The sequence below is a fragment of the Macaca nemestrina genome, chromosome 16 (assembly GCF_043159975.1).
Source record: "Macaca nemestrina isolate mMacNem1 chromosome 16, mMacNem.hap1, whole genome shotgun sequence".
In the NCBI taxonomy this organism is placed as follows: Eukaryota; Metazoa; Chordata; class Mammalia; order Primates; family Cercopithecidae; genus Macaca; species Macaca nemestrina.
The window spans coordinates 17,995,006-18,016,981 of record NC_092140.1 but is presented as its reverse complement, the minus strand read 5'-3'; the positions used below and the strand labels follow the sequence as shown (position 1 = coordinate 18,016,981).

General features: G+C 41.0%; 1 protein-coding gene and 1 long non-coding RNA gene across 2 annotated transcripts in view; one reads left to right on the top strand and one right to left on the bottom strand.

Moving 5' to 3' along the window:
- Nucleotides 1–6,882: 6,882 nt before the first annotated feature.
- LOC139359071 (uncharacterized) lies at nucleotides 6,883–10,080 on the bottom strand. Its single transcript, XR_011614669.1, has 2 exons — nucleotides 8,919–10,080; nucleotides 6,883–7,387 (listed from the first exon to the last, which is right to left on the bottom strand). It is a non-coding gene; the product is annotated as an uncharacterized lncRNA (long non-coding RNA).
- Nucleotides 10,081–10,185: 105 nt separating this feature from the next.
- LOC105477439 (DnaJ heat shock protein family (Hsp40) member C3) overlaps nucleotides 10,186–21,976 on the top strand; it is a 108,399-nt gene continuing 96,608 nt past the window's right edge. Inside the window, exon 1 of the mRNA XM_011733942.2 lies at nucleotides 10,186–10,384. Within this exon, the coding sequence (XP_011732244.1) occupies nucleotides 10,303–10,384 (82 nt within the window). The 5' untranslated portion in view covers nucleotides 10,186–10,302. The remainder of the gene's footprint in view (nucleotides 10,385–21,976) is intronic.

Genomic DNA, 21,976 nt, shown 5'->3' with positions numbered 1-21,976 from the left:
TAATGTTTTAAGACTTGTTTTATACCAAATTTATGGTCTATCCTTGAGAATGATCCATGTGCTGAGGAATAGAATGTGTATTCTGCAGCCATTGGATGACATGTTCTGTAAATACCTATTAGGACCATTTATTTGGTCTATGATGCAGATTAAGTCTGATGTATCTTTGTTGATTTTCTGTCTGGAAGATCTATCCAGTGCTGAAAGTGAGGTGTTTGAGTTTCCAGCTATTATTGTATTGGGGTCTGTCTCTCTCGTTAGCTCTAATAATATTTGCTTTATATATCTGGGTCTTCCAGTGTGAGGTGCATGTTTATTTACAATTGTTATATCTTCTTGTTGAATTGACTCCTTTATCATTATATAGTGACTTTCTTTGTCTCTTATGGCTTTTGTCTTGAGATCTATTTTGTCTGATATAAGTAATGCAATTCCTGCTCTTTTTTGGTTTTTATTTGCATGAAATATCTTTTTCCATCCCTTTATTTTCAGTCTATGTGTGACTTTACAGGTGAAGTGTTTTTCTTGTAGGCAACAGATCATTGTGTCTTTTTTCTTTTTTAATCCATTCAGTCACTCAATATCTTTTGATTGAAGAGTTTAGTCCATTCACATTCAATGTTATTACTGATATGCAAGAACTTACTCCTGCCATTTTATGTTTCCTGGTTGTTTTGTGGTCTTTTCTTCCCCCTTCTTTCTTCCTGTCTTTCTTTCAGTGAAGGTAATTTCCTCTGGTGGTATGATTTAATTTCTTGCTTTTTACTTTTTGTATCTCTGTTATATGTTTTTTGATTTGAGGTTACTATGAGGCTTGTAACTACTATCTTTAACCCATTATTTTAAGCTAATAATAACACTGTTTACATAAACAAACATTTAAGCAAAAACTAATAAGAACTCTACACCTTAACTTCATCCCCCAGCTTTTAAACTTTTTGTTTCTCTTTGTATCTTACTGTACTATGTCTTGAAAAGTTGTTGTAGTCATTAGTTTTATTGCTTCATCATTTAGTCTTTCTACTGAACAGCAGTTTACACTTGCCAGTTACAGTATTATAACAGTCTGTGTTTTTCTGTGTACTTACTCTTACCAGTGAGTTTTGTACCTTCAGATGATTTATTTTGCTCATCAACATCCTTTTCTTTCTGATTAAAGTACTCCCTTTGGCATTTCTTGTAGGACTGGTATGGTGTTCATGAAATCCCTTGGATTTTGTTTGTCCAGGAAAGTCTTTATTTCTCCTTATGGTTGAAGGATATTTTCACTGGATATATTATTCTAGGGTAATTTTTTTTCCCTTTAGCACTTTAAATGTGTCATGTCACTCTCTCCTTTTCTGTAAGGTTTCCACTGAGAAGTCTGCTGGCAGACATATTAAAGCTCAATTGTATGTTATTTGTTTATTTTCCCTTGCTGTTTTTGGGATCCTTTGTTTATCTTTGACCATTGGGAGTTTCACTGTTAAGTGCTTTGAGGTAGTCTTCTTTGGGTTAAATCTGCTTGGTGATCTATAATCTTTTTGTACTTCAGTATTCATATTTTTGTCTAGGTTTGGGAGGTTTTTGGGAAGTTCTCTGTTTTTATCCCTCAGAACAAACTTTCTACCCACCCCCGCCACCATCTCTTTAGGGCCAATAACTCTTAGATTCCCCCCTTGAAACTATTATCTAGATCCTGTAGGTGTGCTTCATTCTTTTTTATTCTTTTTTCTTTTGTCTCTTCTGAGTGTGTATTTTCAAACAGCCTGTCTTCAACCTATTATTTTCTTCTGCTTGATCAATTCTGTTATTAAGAGGCTGATGCCTTCAGTATGTCAATTGCATTTTTCAACTCCAGAATTTCTGCTTCTTTTTACTTATTTCAATTTTGTTGTTAAATGTATGTGATAGGATGTTAAGTTCCTTCTCTCCATTATCTTGAATTTCTTTGAGTTTCCTCCAAACAGCTATTTTCAATTATCTGTCTGAAAGGTAACATATCTCTTTTTCTCTGGGATTTGCCCCTGATACCTTGTTTAGTTTGTTTGCTGAGGTCATGTTTTCCTGGATGATATTGGTGCTTGTGGATGTTTGTTGGTGTCTGGGCATTGAAGAGTTAGGTATTTATTGTAGTCTTCACAGTGGGGCTTGTTTGTATTCATCCTTCTTGGGAAGACATTCCAGGTATTTAAATGGACTTGGATGTTGTGATCTAAGTTTTTGGTCACTGCAGCCATATCTGCACTAGGGGGCCCCTAAATGCAGTAACATTGTAGTTCTTGCACACACATAGAGGTACTGCTTTGGTGGTCTTGGATAATACCTGAAAGAATTCTCTGGATTACGAGGCAAAGACTCTTGTTCTTTTTCCTTATTTTCACCCAAACAGAATCAGCCTGTCTCTCTCTCTCTCTCTCTCTCTCTCTATTGAGCTACCTTATCGGGGGAACCTGCCCGCAATATTTCAATGTAGGTTATTTCTATTTTCCGTGTCAGCCAGCTGAGAAATAAAGAGAAAGAGTATAAAGAGAGGAATTTTACAGCTGGGCCACTGGGGATGACATCACATATCGGTAGGACTGTGATGCTTCCCTGAGCCTCAAAGCAGCAAGTTTTCTTATTAAGGGTTTTAAAAGGGGAGGGGGTGTAAGAACAGGGAGTAGATCACATGCTTCAAAAGGCAAAAAGGAGAACTACTGATAAGGGTCTATGTTCAGCGGTGCATGTATTGTCTTGATAAACATCTTAAACAACAGAAAACAGGGTTCGAGAGCAGAGAACTGGTCTGACCACAAATTTACCAGGGCTGGGGTTTTCCCCATCCTAGTAAGCCTGAGGGTACTGCAGGAGACCAGGGCATATCTCAGTCCTTATCTCAATTATATAGGACAGACATTCCCAGAGTGGCCGTTTATAGACCTCCCCCGAGGAGTGCATACCTTTCCCAGGGTATTAATAGTAATATTCCTTCCTAAGAAAAGAATTTAGCGATATCTCTCCTACCTGCACATCCATTTATAGGCTCTCTGCAAGAAGAAAAATATGGCTGTTTTTGCCCGACCTCGCAGGCAGTCAGACCTTACGGTTGTCTTCCCTTGTTTCCAAAAAATCGCTGTTATTCTGTTCTTTTTCAAGGTGCACTGATTTCGTATTGTTCAAACACACGTTTTACAATCAATTTGTACAGTTAACACAATTATCACAGTGGTCCTGAGGTGATGTACATCCTCAGTTCATGAAGTTACAGGATTAAGAGATTAAAGACAGGCATAAGAAATTATAAAAGTATTATTTGGGAACTGATAAATGTCCATGAAATCTTCACAATTTATGTTCCTCTGCCGCAGCGCCAGCTGGTCCCTCCATTCGGGGTCCCTGACTTCCCACAACACTACCTGTAGCTGGGGGAGGGGTGACACAAGTACCCCTGTGGCCACCATCACTGGGACTGTGGATGGTCAGACCTAAAGCCAGCACAGCTATGGGTTATGCTGAAGGCCCACTGTAACCACTACCTGCTACTACCTATGTTAGCTGAAGGTCCTAGGGCTCTACAATTAGCAGGCAGTGAAGCCAGCTAGTTTTCTGTCTTTCTTTTCAGGATGGCAAGTTCCCCAGAGCCCTGGGTGGGTTCAGAGATGTTGTTTGGGAGTCAGCAGCTGTAACTCCAGAACCTGGAGTCAGAAACCTTAGAAATCTACCTGGTGCTCTATTCTACTGAGGGTAAGCTAGCATTGAAACCATAAGACGAAGTCCTTTCTAGTCTTCCCTCCCCTTTCACCAGGCAGAGGAGTCTCTCCCCATGTCCATCAATACCACAAGCCACTGGGAGTATTGCCATGATTCTGCTGATGTTCACTTAAGATCTAAGGGCTTTGTAGTCAGCTTGTGGTCAATGCTGCCATGACTGGAACTCACCTTTCAGGGCCATGGGCTCCCCTTTGGCCCAGGGCCAGAAATGCCATCCAAGAGCCCACTTGGTTCACTTCCCCACTGTAGCTGAGCTGGCACCTCAGCTATACGAAAGTCTCCTTTATTCTTTCCTCTCCTTTTCTCAAACAGATGGGAGTCTTTCCTCATAGCCACCCATAGCTGTGAATATGCTGCATCATGCCTGTAGCCAGTATACCTCAGAGTCTCACCCAAGGCCCACAGCATGTACTACCTGGTTACTGCTGCTGATTATTCAGGCCCCAAGGGCCCTTTAATCAGCAGGTGATGAATCCTTCCAGGACTGGGTACTTCCCTTCAAGATAGTGGGTTCCCCTCTGGCCCAGGGTATGTCTAGATATGTTGTTGTCTGGGAGCTAGGGCCTGAAATGGGGGCCTCACGACCCTGCCCAGTGCCCTATCCTATTGTGGCTGAGCTGGTATCCAAGTTGCAAAACAAGTTTTTTCTCCTCTCTCTCCTTTCCTGAAGTGGAAAATGCATGTGGTGATGTGTATTCTGGAGCTGCTAGCTGTACTGCCTGAAGTTGGGGGAGGGGTGATACAAGCACACTGCCTTGGCCACCCTGGCTAGTGTCTCACTAGGTCACATGGCCCCCAAGTCCATTGGCTCTAAGCCCAGCACAGCATGAGGACTTGCCTAGGAGTTGCAGTGCTTGTGGCCTAAGTTACCTTTCAAGTTTATTTTAAACCTTAGAGCTCTTTAGCCCACGGTGGTGAGGTTTGCCAAAACTCAAGTTCTGACTGCTGGAATGGACGATTCCCCTCTGGCTAAAGTTGATCTAAATGCTCCCAGCACTAAATTCCAATGCAAAGGCCCATAATTACTGTCCTTTCCTCTTGCACAAATGTACAAATTCTCTCTCAGTGCCACACAGTCACTGCCAGGGGATAGGGGAGGGGTGATGTTGGTAATTCAAGACTGCCTCTCCTACTCTCTTCAACGCCTCTGTCAGCAATATGCAGTTAAAACCAGGTACTGTGATTGCTCGCCTGACTTTTGGTTCTTATGAAGGTGCTTTTTTTGTGTAAACAGTTGTCAAAGCTGGTGTTCCTGTGGGGATGGAGATCGGTGGAGGCTTCTATTTGGCTATCTTTCTCTGTCTTCCTCATGTTATTTTCAAAATCCATTTTGATTATCTCTCATTTAATTATTGTGTTTATAACATTTATATTTAATACAATTGTATTTACATGTTTGGATTCAGATGTGAGAATCTGGAAAATAATAAGTCCTTATATTTGTGTTATTACAAAAATTTTATAAGATCAAACCTATTTTAAGACATGTCATTATGTCACTTAATTTAGAAATTAAGAAATCTTAAATTTTGAAGAGTTTACCCAATGTATATAAAATGTATTGTATTGGTTAATTTCTTATAAAATCAGAAAATATATAGCTGCCTTTAAATTAGTATTAACACATTCCAGTGATCAAAGATTCATCTGTTTATCAGAAACAGTACATAAACCTTTTAAAATACAATTTTTACACTTTGTAGTCCAGAATTGTAATGTTAAAGACTCTTTAAATCATACTTCAAAACTTTTAGCTCATAAGTAACACAAGCTATTATTTAAATGAACTCACATTTTAAAAATAAAAAGTACAGTGAACAGCATTTTTCTTTTATTTTGCTAGATTGTTTGGACTAGAATATAACTAGAATGTATATGTAACAACAGATATTTGAAAAAATCAAATAACCTACAATTTCCAAAGTGAGAGAAAAAGAGAAGAACATCAAAAAGAGGAGAAAAGAGCTGGCTTAGGCAACTATTATCTCTGTAAAGGGCTAATTCTCTTTCTTCTGCAAGGAGAGGAGATAAAATTTGATGCAGAAAAACTCATTTGGACACAAATACACAAAAGAGAGTCACCACAGTTGATTTAAAAATACTCAGGCCCTTCACAATATTTTAAATAAACTTCTATTGCTGAAATAATTTTCAAGTAAGGGCATAAGGATAGTACAGGGAGGTCCCAAATACCCCTTACTTATTTTTCCCTATTGTTAGCATCTTGCATAACCATGGTACATCTGTCAAAACTAAGAAAGTAATAATGGTACATTACTATTAAACTTGAGACTATCCATATCTCAGTTTTTCCACTACTGTCTATTTTCTATTCCAGGATCCAGTTTAATACAGCACACTGCATTCAGTCATCAGTTAAGTTTCCTTAGTTTCCTCTGGTCTGTTACAGTATTTCAATCTTTCCTTGTTTCCCATGACATTGATAATTTTGAGGAATACTGATCAGGTGTTTTATAGAATGTCCTTTAATTTTAGTTTGATTTTTTTTCATGTTTAGACTAGATTGGATTATAGGTTTTCAGAATACCACACACGTGAATTGCCCTTCTCATCACAGTATATTGGGAGTATATGCTATCAACATGACTTGATGATATTAACTTTGACCACCTGGCCAAGATGGTGTTTCCAGGTTTCTGTACTATGAAGTTACTCTCCTCCTCCCTTTCCACACTCTGTTCTTTGGAAGTTTTAGTCACTAAGTCCAGCCCACACTTAAGGAAGGTGGGAAAATGAGCCCCACCTGGTGAAGGGGGAAGTATTGTGTTAAGCTGAATAATGGTCCTCCAAATATATCTACATTCTAATCTCCTGTCATTGTTCTATAGCAAAAGTCAGTTTTTGCAGATGTGATTGAGGAACTTGAGTAGGAAGAATATCCTGGATTATCTCAGTGGGCACAATAAAATTAATTACAAGGATCCTTATAAGACGGAGGCAAGAAGGTAAAAAATGACAGAAGGTGATGTGAATACAGAAGCGGAGATTGTAGTCATGTGGCCAGAAGCCAAGAAACAACATAAAAGAGGGTGGAAAGCAGAGAAGACAAGATGTGATTTAAAGGCCAAATTTTTATGAAAGTACCAAAATTTGATCAGAATCCCAAAATTCTTGAAAATAAACCATAAATTTGACATATGAGGGTCATATTTTATTCTTCAGATTGGCAAAAACTGAAAATCAATTATATCTAGTGATGGTGAGTAGGCAGGAACATAAACAGCTGATAGTAATAGAAATTACTTCTTTAGGGAAAAATAATCTGACAATGCATCTTAAAAGTTTAAACACATTCTTTGAATAAGCAATTTCAATTTTAAAAATCTTTTTTTTTTTTTTTTTTTTGATAAAAAGTCTCACTCTGTTGCTCAGTCTGGAGTGCAGTGACGTGATCTTAGCTCACTGCAACCTCAAATTCCTGGGTTGAAGCAATCCTCTGCCTCAGTCGGAGTAGTTAGGGCAACAGGCATGAGCCACCACACCTGGCTAGTTTTAAATTTTTTTGCAGAGACAGGATCTTGCTGTGTTGCTCAGGCTGGTCGCGAACTCCTGGCCTCAAATAATCCTCCTATCCTGGCTTCCCAAAGCACTAGGATTACAGGTGTGAGCCACTGTGCCCAGTCTAGAATTGTTTCTTAGAAATAAAAGCACAAGTTTGTAAAAATAAACGTGGAAGGATGTATATGGTGGCATTAACTTAATGCTGACTTTTTTTTTTTTAATTTGGCACAAAAAGGTGCTTATAAGTGCTCTACTTGTTTCTGAACATTTATTTCTCCTCATAGTTAATTCCTAAGCAAATCTTATCCACTTTACCTCCAAAATATGTTCTAGATCTGTTCACTCCTCTCTACCAACATTGTTTTTCCTAGTCAATAAACATAGATCAACCTAATAAAAATTGTGTAATACTCTTAATTTTGGATATATCATAAATATGCTACCATTTAAAAAATATTTTACTACTATAATTAACAAATAGTATGAATTACAGTAGAGATTTAATGTTTAATTTCTTTTTTTTTTTTTTTTTTTGAGACGGAGTCTAGCTCTGTCGCCCAGACTGGAGTGCAGTGGCGCGATCTCGGCTCACTGCAAGCTCCGCCTCCCGGGTTCACGCCATTCTCCTGCCTCAGCCTCCGGAGTAGCTGGGACTACAGGCGCCCGCCACCGCGCCCGGCTAATTTCTTTTTGTATTTTTAGTAGAGACGGGGTTTCACCGTGTTAGCCAGCATGGTCTCGATCTCCTGACCTCGTGATCCGCCCGCCTCGGCCTCCCAAAGTGCTGGGATTACAGGCTTGAGCCACCGCGCCCGGCCTTAATGTTTAATTTCAAAAAGACTCCATAAATTCTGACAAATGCAAACATATTTACAGTAACTTTTCTTACAATCACTGGATTACTTTGGTCTTTGGTTTTATTGGCAAGAGAGATTCGTGAAAACCATGACTAGATGAACATTGGAGGAAGCGTTCCCAAGCATTATACACATAATTTTAGTTTTGCACATTTTTTTGTCTACTGTTACCTTCTATGTTATAAAATTATCTTTTTTTCAACGAATGCTTCGTAAAGCTTAGTTCTAATATTACAGAATTCATAGTTATGTAATTAATCTCAAAATCACTAACCATTGAAGACCCCTGCTACTTTCGCTTCCTATAACACAAAGTCTATCATCTCCTTGATAATTTCTAATTTCTATCCTTAGAACTTCTTCAGCTCTGCTACTTTTTCCTTAAGACCAAGGTCATAGGCAGCACATTGGTGATAACTCACAGTCTAGATATATTGCATTTTGTTTACAATTTTGTGTAAATAGTTGTTATTTTCTATGTTCAGCATCTTGCTGGCTGCCTTGGGTACAGTACCTCAATTGAATGTCTTCACCTGCATATTTGTGGACATTGAAATCATCTACCATTTTTCAGAGACACTACCTTGTGATATTAAAAAACACAAGCCAAAAAAAAAAAAAAAAAAAAAAAATCCCAAGGAATTTCTGAAGGAGCCTCTCTTAACTATTCCGCTGTTGTTAGAATAATGAGTAACACTGGTATAACATTCTACAATTTATAAGAACATTTATCTGCTTCATGAAACCTCAAAACAAACCTTTGAGACTTTCAGGATCCTAACCACTTTACAGATGACGATAACTTACATAAAAGTTATGGGGTTTCCTGGATCTGAATCCTTTACTCTTCACATTATATTATTTTGCCTTCCCCAAAACTAATCAAGGACTCCGTTTTTTCTTTTTTCTTTCTCGAAACCATTTCCTCCATATTAGTTCTCTTCGGAATAGACGCCTTTTAAAAAGTCCTCGTTAGTATATCTTCAGGGAATCACAAATTCACTATGCTATTTATAATTCATGAGTTTCTCTATGGTAGCAAGGCAGCAAATACAGGTGAAGTAATAAGTATGCACTTGATATTACTTAACACACATACCCCGTGTAAAAATACTGCTGGTGTACAGTGTGTGTGTTGGTGACGCCGGAGGAAGTGGCCGTCAACAGGCTTAATGCCGCATTGAGTAACTTCAACCTCATCTTGCTCAGGTTCGTATCTCTCTTGAATTTCCCATGGTAAGCGCAAGATGCAGGATCCGTTCTCACAGTATTTTGGTTACCAGTTGACGTTGGCTGCATTCAGGAACGCCTCGCTCTCTTAAACCACAGTGCCTTCCTGGTCTCTTCTTCACAGGGTTTTCCACAATCGCTGTTTTTCCTGGGCACGCTGGTTTGCTGAAAGTCGGGGTGGCGGGGCCCAAGTTTCCAGACCAATTACCTACCTGCCTTAGAACAATTACGCACTTGTCTCTGGTTGTCCCTGAAATGGTCTAATCATCAGATCGCCCTAATGAACGCCCAGCTTCTCCTGATCGTTTCTTGCTTACGGCTCAGTTCAGACAGTATTTGTTCCGGGACTCTCAGCGGGAGGCGGTGTTTACCGGCTCACTTGAGACCTCAATTCCAGACGCCCCGGGACCGTGTTTGGCCTTCCCATTCGGACGCTGCGGCTGCGCTTTCCTCTCCTAACATCACGCTGGCGAACCTCGGAAGGATCAAATTGTCCCACTTGCCAACCTAGCGCGGCGGGACCGGCCCAAAAGGGCCTTTGCAGCCTGCGCATGCGGACTCGGCGACCGCCACAGACTCCCCGTCGGCTTCCCTCCGAGCGGCCGCGGCGGTTTGGAGCTTGCTGACAGCTCTGCGACCGGCAGACGCAGCCTCGTCTCGTGCTTCCACGTTATCCTATCAGAGACGGGGCGGGGCGGCGGCCTCCGCAGCCTATCAGCGCGAACCACGACCCCGGCGAGCCCGGGAGGAAAGCCGCCAGAAAGAAGGCGATTGGACGGCGGCGGCGCTCCGGGGCGTAGCGTGGCCCGGGCCCCGCCCCCCGCTGCCTTCCTCTGCTGGGCTCCAGAGCCGCTGAGGCCTGAGCGAGAGCCGACCGGGGCGGGCGCAACTGCTGCCAGAGCGCCGGCGCGTGCTGGTGGGCCACACACTCTTCCTTCTCTTCACTTGCGAGCCCTCGGACATGGTGGCCCCCGGCTCCGTGACCAGCCGGCTGGGCTCGGTGTTCCCCTTCCTGCTAGTCCTGGTGGATCTGCAGTACGAAGGTGAGTCCTGCCCTGCCCCGGCCGGGAAGTGGGTTCCCGGACCAGGCCCCCCGCGCTTTCCCGTCTGCGCCCGGGCGCGTGTCCCGGGGCGGCTCGGGAGGTGGGGTGAGCGCTGGGGGAGCCCGCGGCCTGGCTTGGGCCTGAGCCCGCGCCCGGTTCCGGGTTTGCCTGGGGAGAGTCGAGGGGACCGGAGGGCCGCGGGGCCGGGACAGCGGGTTTGGACTAAGGAAAGGGGCCGCAGGAGTCGGAGGAGGCGGAGTGCGCCCCGTGGCGGGGAGCGGGGTCACGGGGCTGCGACTTCAGGACGTCCTGGGACGCGAGAATTGGACAGTCTTTGGGTCCCGGCCTCGCTTGGGACCCTCGCTGGGCACCTGGGGACACTGTCAGTCATTGGTGCTAGGAGGAGGCACTAAGGTGCCCAAAAGACTTCCTTCGCCCTGGCGTTCTTGGGTGGGGTAGAAGTGTCATGTCTGGCTGGGAGTTAGAGGGGACGGTGTTGACTATTTAAAAAGTGAGTTACCATCCGCATTAAGATGCACTGTCGTGTGGAGAAATTGTTAGTTTGGTGCAGTGAGGAGCCGCTGTTGGAATTCCACCTCCCGGACGGCCAGGCACTGAGTTTGTGGTTTTACAACTCCCAGCATGGTGCCATTCAACGTATAGCTGGCATTACTTTTCCAAGTTCGCTGTAAAAGGTTCCCTTAAAAAGATATGAGCGATTAAATTTCACTTCAGTCCTGCATACTGGAATGTTGGCTACTCCAGAATAGCGAAAATAGAGGACTGTCCTATCTTAGATGGCAGCGGGGAGGAGTAAGAATTAAAGCTGATAGTGCCGATTTAACGAATGCTTCTGGCGCGGTTACTGTGCGAAATATTCGAGTGTAATGACACATCACATGCACTGATCTATTTTCATCCCCGTAAAAAGGGCTAGTTGTCAAGGAGGTCAAATTAAACCTTTGAGTATTCCTTTCAAAGGGAGCGAGGAACTGAAAGTTGGGAATTGTTTATAGTGAATTCTTCTGAAAGTTCTCAACCTTTTTTTTTTTTTAAAGTAGTACTCCCCAGTTTTTAGGTCTCACCCACAGCAGTGGGTTTTGCTTTTGCTTCCCCCGGTAACCATATTTTTTGAACCCCAAATCAGAACACATAGTGTGGCAACACTGGGACAAAGAATTTGACAGTGAGGCTGCCGCCAGAAAATCTAAGGGGATTGGATTGTACCACTTTAATATGGGTCATATATTCTAGTTCTTTTGCATTTTCAAAAGCTTCATTCCTCCTGCCCCCGCACCTCCCACCCCTCATCTCTATTATTTATCTCCAGTTATCATTTATGATTTATTTTGGACACTTAAGAGAAAGTTGCCTATGTTCTGTTTAATGGTGATTTTTTTTTTTTTTAAGTTACAGAGGTGCACAATTTTGAATGATTGCTTTTCCCACTACTTTGTGAACCATCTTTTTAGAATTGCTGTTCTGTTTATGAGTCTGTAAGGACTCTTTAACTCTTCATTTCCCTCCTGTGGTATTTTCCATAAGAAAACCTTATTAGAGAGCTTTTCTGTGTAGGAGGCACTGGTGACATTTTTCAGAGGAGTGCCAGAGTGTCTTCTTTAGGACCATTGTCTTTGTAAAGTAGCGGGGACTTGGTACAGGTAACAGAAAAGAAAGGAAAGAAAGGAGCCTTTCTGTAAGCTATCTCTTATTTATGAAAGCGTGTGGTATTATTCCTGCTTCACAGACCAGGGAACTGAGGCTCCAAAGGTTTTACTAAAGTTCATTTTGTGTGCACGCTGGAGACAGAAGTAGTTGACAACATCATGTGAGTCCAAGCATTTTTAAGTGATGGCAGCTAAGGAAAAAACCCCAGCACTTTTTTGTAATTAACAGGAAGGTTATTTCCTGGGAGGTTTAATACAATGGTTCTCAAACTTGAGTGTGCATCAGAATCGCACATGGAGGGGTTTTAAAACAGAGTGCTGTACCCCACTTACAGAGCTTGATTCATTAGATCTTGATAGTACCTGAAATTGTGCTTTTCTATAAAGACGCCAGGTGACCACACTTGAGTTACTGGTGTAATAAATTATATAGAGGAGTTAAATTAGGGGTCTGCTATGTATTTGACACTGGATTTGGTGATGGGGATATAAAGGTAAGAACTCTGTCTTGAATTAGCAAACTGTTAGCCCCTGTTTTCCCAAATAAATTCTGTCTGGATTCACTAATCTCATAGTTCTCTGGGAGGCAAATGGTGCTACTGCTAGGCCTGAGGCTTAATAAAATTGTGTTGTATTAAGGATTTTTGTTAAATAGGTAGATTTTAGCTGCTCTTGTCACACAAAAAATAATTATGTGAGATGATAGATATATTAATCTGCTTCACTCTTGTTAATCTGCTTCACTATTGTAACCATTTTATCTGTGTGTGTCTCATACTATGTTGTAAACATCGAATATACACAATACAATTCACTTTTAAAAAAAGAAATGGAGAATGGTTATGAGAGAAGTGAATGTGGAACTAAGAGTGGCACAGGATGGAGAAGAGATGACCTAGTTTTTTCTGATTTTGAAATATTTGTCTGTTTTCTTCTAGATTTTTCTGTTAGTTGTCATCCAGAGACAGAAAGTATATATCATGAATTGAAAGTTTGAGTCTTTTAGCACCCTTCCTTCTCAAAGGCCTTTGAAAGAGTGAAGTCAAAAGCACTAGATGAAATCGAATTTTTGGAATAGAAAGAAAACTTAGGTAGTATCTGCTTTAGTAGTCTCATATTACAGATAAGTTATTTCATTTCTTTGCTAATGGTTTGTCCTGTTGGTGACTTTGAGTAGCAACACAGCCTGGGAACCAAACCTTTTTTCTGTTATCATAGTTTTATCTCTTTTTCTTCCTTAACATGCTATCTGGACCCAATTTTTCTTTATTTCACTGAGCTGATTAAACCATGTATTTTGACCATAGGGAAAAGAATAGTTAAAAATATATAGTTGAAAATCTATACGTATAAAATATTGTGATAATTTTTATTTGAACATAACCTTTTAGAGGTATATTTTGTCTTTTCTAGGATTTTCTTGACATTATCTAAATAGGGAAAGAATAAAGTAGCAAAAATGAGAGACTTTAAGTAATTTATATAAATTAAGTATCATAAAAGGTGGTCACATATTTTCTAGAATTATTTTAAATTCTTTAATAAGAAAGGCTATAGGTAGCAGTAGTATCAAAGTTCCAGCTCTCTTGACTAGTTAGTATTTGCTGAGAGACTGTCTGGAAATGCATTGATTTTTATTCTGTGGGGCAGGGGCAGTTGTTCTAGAAGGGAATGCGCTGTATTAATTAGGTTTTATTTTTCCATATGAAGTTAATTAATTGTTATTAAGTTTAATTTCTACTGCTGTAGTCTCTTTTGATTAATGTCCTACAGTTAATCTTTGTTTATATGGAAATATCATGGGAACCCATTCACCTGCTCTTCAGAACTCAAATGTTTCAACCATAGATTTATTTTTCTTTCCATATCTTTAGAAAGCTACTTAAAAAAATTAAATCTGATGAGTTTGTATCATTTGGAGCTCTGGAATATGGAGAAGATTCATTTAATCAGTCAGCAAAGGCTTTTACTAACTATATTACTCTTTGGTAAGGTATATATACATAGCATAAAACTCATGGCTTTTGCTCTTGAGTTTACAGACCACTTGGGGTTTAAGACATGCATTTGTGAAGTATTCATGTCTTCTTTTTCTCCTTTCTCACTTTAGACTGAGTGGTCCATTATTGTAGTTAGTGCACTGCAAATGCCCATTTATTTTCTGGCCCCTGTAATCTTCTGTTTTACTTACCTGCCAAAACCCAACACTGGTTGAATTCAACTTAGCCAACTCTTTTTATACCTTATAGGTAAACACAGATGGAGGAAAATGGAGACACCTTGGCTGATTAGTCTCATTTATCTTTATTTTTATTTTCAATTTTTTTTTTGAGACAGGATCTTGCCCTGTCACCCAGGCTGAAATGCAGTGGCATGATCCTAGCTTAATGTAGGCTTGACCTCCTGGGCTCAAGCAGTCCTCCCACCTCAGCCTCCTGAATAGCTGGGACCACAGGTATGCATGACCACATCCCTTACTAAGTTTTTTAAGGTTTTGGTAGGGACAGGGTCTTCTATGTTTGCCCAGGCTGGTCTTGAACTCCTGGGCTCAAGCAATCCTCATGGCTTGGCCTCCCAAAGTGTTGAGATTACAGGCACGAGCCTGTGTGCCTGGCCCTGATTAGTCTCATTTTAAAGAAACAATCTCAGTTGCAAATGCACGTTAAATACTGCTAACACTCTTACAATTCTTTACTATGTCTATTCTTGAAAATCAGTATTTCAAACATTTTCCTCCCTCCTTAAGCCTCTAATTTAAACTCTCCTTTCCTCTCTCCTCTACCTCATTCTTTTAGACCTTGTCTTTATTGAGAAAATGAAAGCCATCACAAGGCAAGTTCTTCTTTCTACCTCAAAATTCAGTAGCTTATCTACATTTGTACCTATTCTGCTACTTTCTCTTATATTAAATAACATACATTGAATGTCTCTATTCCCAGATAAATCTAATCTGTGTAATTGCACCCTGGATTCCATTTCCTGTCACCTTCTGAAAATGTTGCTCCTACAGTTGTATCTTTGTGCTGCTATAACAAAATACCACAGACTGAGTAATTTATAAAAAGATTTCGATCTGAATTTTGGAGGGAACGTTCAAACAATAGTAGATGCTGAACTTCCTCCTGCTCTATCTTTCTTTGGCTAGATTCCACTGTCTTCTGTGTTTCTGCTACAAGACTTCTTTTAGACTCTCCCCCACCTTGCTAGAGTCTTGGCTTAGCCTTCTGTTCTTTTTTAAAAAAGAATCTTAGGGCTTTCCTCATTCCTCACATTCTAAGTGCTCCAACCTGAATAACCATCTCTGTCTCTGGGATTGCTATCTGGTCTGGGTCTGCCACCGCCTTTGCTTGAACTTTAGTATCTTTGACTATGAGTTCTTGCCTCCTTTAGTCTGGTTCTTCCAGTCTTCATTGTAACTCACATCATACCTTTAACCCCCTACCTTTAAGTTAAAAAAAATCCTTATTTTCTGCTCTCCAAAATATAAGGTATTCTAATACTAATTTCAGTGAAAGACATAGTTGACTACTCTACCTTTTTCCCTGCCCTTGCTGCTTATTTTGCTAACTTAGGATCACTGCTTGTCTAAGGAGACACCTGTTGTCTCATGCTGATTAGGAAATGGAATGATGTTTGGTTGTCTTACCTCTCTGAAAATAATGTTTACAGACCATGCGGCAAAGGAATAAAAATTACCTGTGGCTCAAAAGAGAGTTGATTGCAAAAACAGCCAATAATTTGCAAATAATTTGATTTTTCAGATATGTGTCTTTATGAATCATTGATCATATGTTTGATTTGATAATTGTTATGTATTTTAGATTTTATTCTGATGAATTATAATACATTTAAATGAAAAGGCAAATAGTTAAATTCACTCAACAAATATTGCATACACACTATGTGTGGGATACTGAATTAGGTGATACAAAGAAGAAAAGACAGTTCCTCCTCTCATACTTGCTTTTGATGAGTTTTGTGGGGTTGGGACTCCAAGAAGCAGGCAAATTGTGAAAAGCAATGTATAGAGACAGTGACATTGCAAAGTGAAGTCATGTACCTGTGAGTGTGGAAATGCAAAATATAACAGGAAGATTGAAGGAGCTTTTTTCCCCTCTCTCAAAACAATACTGTGTGAGGGATGGTTTCACAAAGGAGTCAGCATTTGAGGGCAGAATCTTTTTTTTTAAACTTTATTTTAGATTCAAGATATACATGTGCAGGTTACATGGGTAAATTGTGTAATGGTGGAGTGATATGGTTTAGACCTGTGCCCCACCCAAATCTCATGTTCAGTTGTAATCCCCAGTGTTGGATCTGGGGCCTGGTGGGAAGTGATTGGATCATGGAGGTGGTTTCTAATGGTTTAGCACCATCCCCCGGAGCTGTTATTGTGATAGAATTCTCAAAGGATCTGGTTGTTTAAAAGTGTGTAGTATCTCCCCCCACCTCTTCCTCTGGCTCTGGCCATGTAAAGATGTGCCTACTTCTCCTTTACCTTCTGCCATGATTGTAAGTTTCCTGAGGCTTCCTCAGCCATATTTCATGTACAGCCTATAGAACCGTCAATCAATTAAACCTCTTTTGTTTTTAAATTACACAGTTCTGGCCATGCCAGTAATCCCAGCACTTTCGAAGGCCGAGGCGGGTGGATCACGAGGTCAGGAGTTCAAGATCAGCCTGGCCAAAATGGTGAAACCCCATCTGTACTAAAAATACAAAAAAAAAAAAAAAAAAAATTAGCCAGATGTGGTGGTGGGCACCTGTAATCCCAGCTACTCGGGAGGCTGAGGCAGATAATTGCTTAAACCCAGGAGGCGGAGGATGCAGTGAGCTGAGATTGCGCCACTACACTCAAGCCTAGGTGACAGAATGAAACTCCATCTCAAAAAAAAAAAAAAAAAAAAAAAAAAAAAAGATTACCCAGTTCCAGGTATTTCTTCATAGCAATGTAAGAATGGACTAATACAGAAAATTGGTGGTACTGGGAGTGGGGCATTGCTATAAAGATACCTGAAAATGTAGAAGGAAGCAACTTTGGAATGGGCTAATGGGCAGAGATTGGGACAGTTTGGAGGACTCAGAAGAAGACAGGAAGAGGAGGGAAAGTTTGAAACCAACTAGAGACTTGTTGAATGGTTGTGACCACAATGCTGATAGTGATATAGATGGTGAAGTCCAGGCTGAGCAGGGCTCAGAATGTCCGCAGAGGAGTAACTTATTGGGAACTGGAGTAAAGGCCACTCTTGCTATGCTTTAGCAAAGAGACTGGTGGGGTGGCATTGTACCCCTGGTCTGTGGATCTGTGGAACTTTGAACTTGAGAGAGATGATTTAGGGTATCTGGTGGAAGAAATTTCTAAGCAGCAAAGTGTTCAAGATGTGACTTGACTGCCTCTAGCAACCAGTGCTCATATTCATGAGCAAAGAAAAGATGTAAAATTGGAACTTATATTTAAAAGGGAAACAGACCATAAGGGTTGGAAAATTTTCAGCCTGACCATGTGGTAGAAAAGAAAAACCCATTTTCAGGGGAGTAATTCAAGCAGACTGCATAAATTTGCATAAGTAAAGAGGAGCCAAGTGCTGATAGCCAAGACAATGGGAAAAAGGGCCCCAAGGCATCTCAGCAACATTTAAGTCAGCTCCCTTGTCATAGGCCCAGAGACCTATGTTTCCTGGGTGATTCGCAGGACCCTGCCACCCTGCGCAGCCTTAGGACACTGCTGCCTGCATCCTAGCTACTCCAGCTCCAGCCATGGCTGAAAGGGGCCCAGATACAGTTCAGGCCTTTAGAGGGTGCCAGCCCAAACCCTTGGCAGATTCCACATGGTGTTAAGCCTGCAGGTGCTGAATGCAAGAGTTGAGGCTTTGGAGCCTCAGCCTAGATTTCAGATGTATGGAAAAGCCTGAATGTTCAGGCAGAAGGCTGCTGCAGGGGCAGAGCCCTCATGGAAAAATCTCTACTAGGGCATTGCAGAGGGGCAGTGTGGGGTTGGAACCCCCACACAGAGTCTCCACTGGGGCATTGCCTAGTGGAGCTGTGAGAATGACCACCATCTTTCAGACACCAGAATGGTAGATCCACCAACAGCTTGCACCATGCACCTGGAAAAGCTGCAGCCACTCAACACCAGCCCTTGACAGCAGCTGCGCAGGCTGAGCCCTGCAAAGTCACGATAGTGGCACTGCCCAAGGCCTTGGGAGCTCACCCCTTGTTGCAGTATGCCCTGGATGTGAGACATGGAGTCAAAGGAGATTATTTTTGAGCTTTAAGATTTAATAACTGCCCTGCTGGGTTTTAGCACGTGCATGGGGCCCGTAACCTTTTTCTTTTGGCTGGTTTTACCCTTTTGGAAAGGGACTGTTTACCCAATGCCTATAGTCCCATTGTATCTTGGATGTAATTAACTTGTTTTTGATTTTTTTTTTTTTTTTTTTTGAGACGGAGTCTCACGCTGTTGCCCAGGCTGGAGTGCAGTGGCGCGATCTCGGCTCACTGCAAGCTCCGCCTCCTGGGTTCACGCCATTCTCCTGCCTCAGCCTCCTGAGTAGCTAGGACTACAGGCGCCCGCCACCGCGCCCGGCTAATTTTTTGTATTTTTTTTAGTAGAGACGGGGTTTCACTGTGGTCTCGATCTCCTGACCTTGTGATCCGCCCGCCTCGGCCTCCCAAAGTGCTGGGATTACAGGCTTGAGCCACCGCGCCCGGCCTTGTTTTTGATTTTATAGGCTCACAAGTGGAAGGAACTTGGCTTGTCCCAGATGAGACTTTGGACTTTTGAGTTAATGCTGGAATGAGTTAAGACTTTGAGGGCTGTTGAGAAGGGATCATTATATTCTGCAATGTGAGAACATGAGATTTTGGAGGGGCTGGGGCAGAATGATATGGTCTGAATCTGTGCCCCACCCTACTCTTATGTTGAATTGTAATCCCTAATGTTGGAGGTGGGGCCTGGTGGTAGGTATTTGGATCATGGGGGTAGTTTCTAATGGTTTAGCTCTGTCTCCCTATTGCTCTTCTCATAATAGAGTTCTCATGATATCTGGTTGTTTAAAAGTATCTAGCACTTTCCCTCTGTCTCTCTTCCTCCTGCTCTGACATGCCAAGAGGTGCCTGCTTCTCCTTCCTCTGTGATTGTGAGTGTCCTGAGGCCTCCCCAGCCATGGTTCCCATGCAGCCTGCAGAACTGTGAGCCAATTAAACTTCTTTCCTTTATAAATTATCCAGTTTCAGGTATTTCTTTATAGCAATGTGAGAATGGACTACATGGGGTGTGGGCTTCTAGTGTACCTGTTAACCCTAGTAATGAACATTGTACCCAGTGGGTAATTTTTTAACCCTCACTCTCTTCCATCTTCTCTTTTGGAATCCCTAGTAACTTATTTACATTTTTATGTCCATGTGTACCCATTGTTTAGATCCCACTTGTAATTGTGAACACATGGTATTTCATTTTCTGTTTCTGAGTTATTTCACTTAGACTGATGGCCTCCAGTTCCATCTATGTTGCTGCAAAGGACATCATTTTCTTTTTTATGGTTACGTAGTATTCCATGTTGCCCATATGCCACATTTTCTTTATCCAGTCAATCGTCGATGGACACTTAGATTGATTCCATGACTTTGCCATTGTGAATAGTGCTGTGATAAACATATGAGTGCAGGTGCCTTTTCTTTAAGGATTTGGTTTCCTTTGGGGAGATACCCAGTAGTGGGATTGTTGGGTCAAATGGTAGTTCTGTTTTGTTTTTGTTTTTGTTTTTGTTTTTAGAAATCTCCATATTGTTTTCCATAGTGGTTGAACTAATTTACATTGCTGCCACCCGTATATAAGTGTTACAATTTCTTCACCTCCATACCAACATCTATTTTTTTTGTTGAACTTTTTAGTAATAACCACTCAGACTGGTGTAAGATGACTGATATTTCATTGTGGTTTTAATTTGCAGTTCTCTGATAATTAGCGATGTTGAACATTTTTTCATGTTTGTTGGCTGCTTGTATGTCTTCTTTTGAGAAATGTCTCTTAATGTCCTTTGCCCACTTTTTTTTGAGACAGAGTCTTGCTCTGTCACCCAGGCTGGAGTGCAGTGGTGTGATCTCGGCTCACTGCAAGCTCTGCCTCCCAGGTTCACACTATTCTCTTGCCTCAGCCTCCTGAGCAGCTGGGACTACAGGCGCCCACTACTATGCCTGGCTAATTTTTTGTATTTTTAGTTGAGACAGGATTTCACTGTGCTAGCCAGGATGGTCTCGATCTCCCGACCTCGTGAACGGCCGCCTTGGCCTCCCAAAGTGCTGGGATTACAAGCATGAGCCACCGCACCTGGCCCTTTGCCCACTTTTTAATGGGGTTATTTGTTTTCTTCTTGTTGAGTTGTTTGAGTGTCTTGTAGATTCTGGATATTAGTCCTTTGTCAGAGACATAATTTGCAAATGTTTTCTCTCATTCTGTAGTTTGTCTCTTTGCCCCGTTGATAATCTTTTGATGTGCAGAAGCTTTTTAGTTAAGTCCCATTTGTTTATTTTTGGTTTTGTTTCATTTGTGTTTGGGGTCTTCATCATAAATTGTTTGCCTAGGCCAATGTCCAGAATGTTTAATCTGTCTTGAGGTAGTTTTTGTATATGCTGGGAGATAGAGATCCAGTTTCTCCTGCATATGGCTAGCCAATTTTCCCAGCACCATTTATTGAATTAGGGTGTCATTTCCCTGTTGTTTATTTTTGTCAGCTTTGTCAAAGATCAATCAGTTGGATGTAGGTATGCAGTTTTATTTCTGGGTTCTCTATTGTAGTCTATTGTTCTGTGTGCCTATTTTTGTACCAGTACCATGCCATTTTAGTTACTACAGCTTTGTAGTATAATTTGAAGTAAAGTAATATGATGCCTCTGGATTTGTTCTTTCTGGTTAGGATTACTTTGGCTATTCATGCTGTTTTTTGGTGCTGTATGAACTTTAGAATTGTTTTTCCTAATTCTCTGAAAAATGACGTTGGTGATTTGATAGGAATTGTGTTGAATCTACAGATTACTGTGGGCAGTATGGTTATTTTAATGATAGTCTCTAAATTCATGAGCATGGGATGTTTTTCTGTTTATGCCATATATGATTTGTTTCTTAAGTGTTTTGTAGTTCTCATGGAGATTGTTCACCTCCTTGGTCAATGTATTCCTAGGTTTTTTTTTTTTTTTTGCTTATGGCTATCGTAAATGGGATTGAATTCTTGATGTGGTTTTCGGCTCAATGTCGTTGGTGTATAGAAATGCTACAGATTTTTATACGATGGTTTCGTATACTGAGACTTTACTGAAGTTGTTTATCAGGTCTTGGAGTCGTTTAGTAGAATCTTGAGGGTTTTCTAGGTAAAAAAATAATATTTGTGAAGAGACATAATTTGACCTTCTCTTCTCCCATTTGAGTGTCTTTTATTTCTTTTTCTTGCCTAATAACTTTAGCCAGGACTTCCAGTACTATGTTGAATTGGAATAGTAAGAGTGAACATCATTGTCCTGTTCCAGTTCTTAGGGTGAATGCTTTCAGCTTTTCCCCATTCAGTATATTGGCTGTGGGTTTGTCATATGTGGCCTTTATTATGTTGAGGTATGTTTCCTCCATGCCTAGTTAATCTAGTTAACAGTCTATCAATTTTGCTCATGGATTTGGAGAATATAATATCATTAAAATGACAATATTACCTAAAGCAATCCACATACCACCCAAAGCATACTGTCTTGGTTATTATAGCCTTATAGTGTGAAGTTGGGTAATGTGATGCCTCCAGCTTAGTTCTTTTTGCTAAGGATTGATTTGGCTATTTAGGTTCTTTTTTGGTTTTATATGAATTTTAGAATATTTTTAATTCTGTGAAAAATGACATTGGTAGTTTGGTAGGAATAGTGTTGAATCTGTAGATTGCTTTGG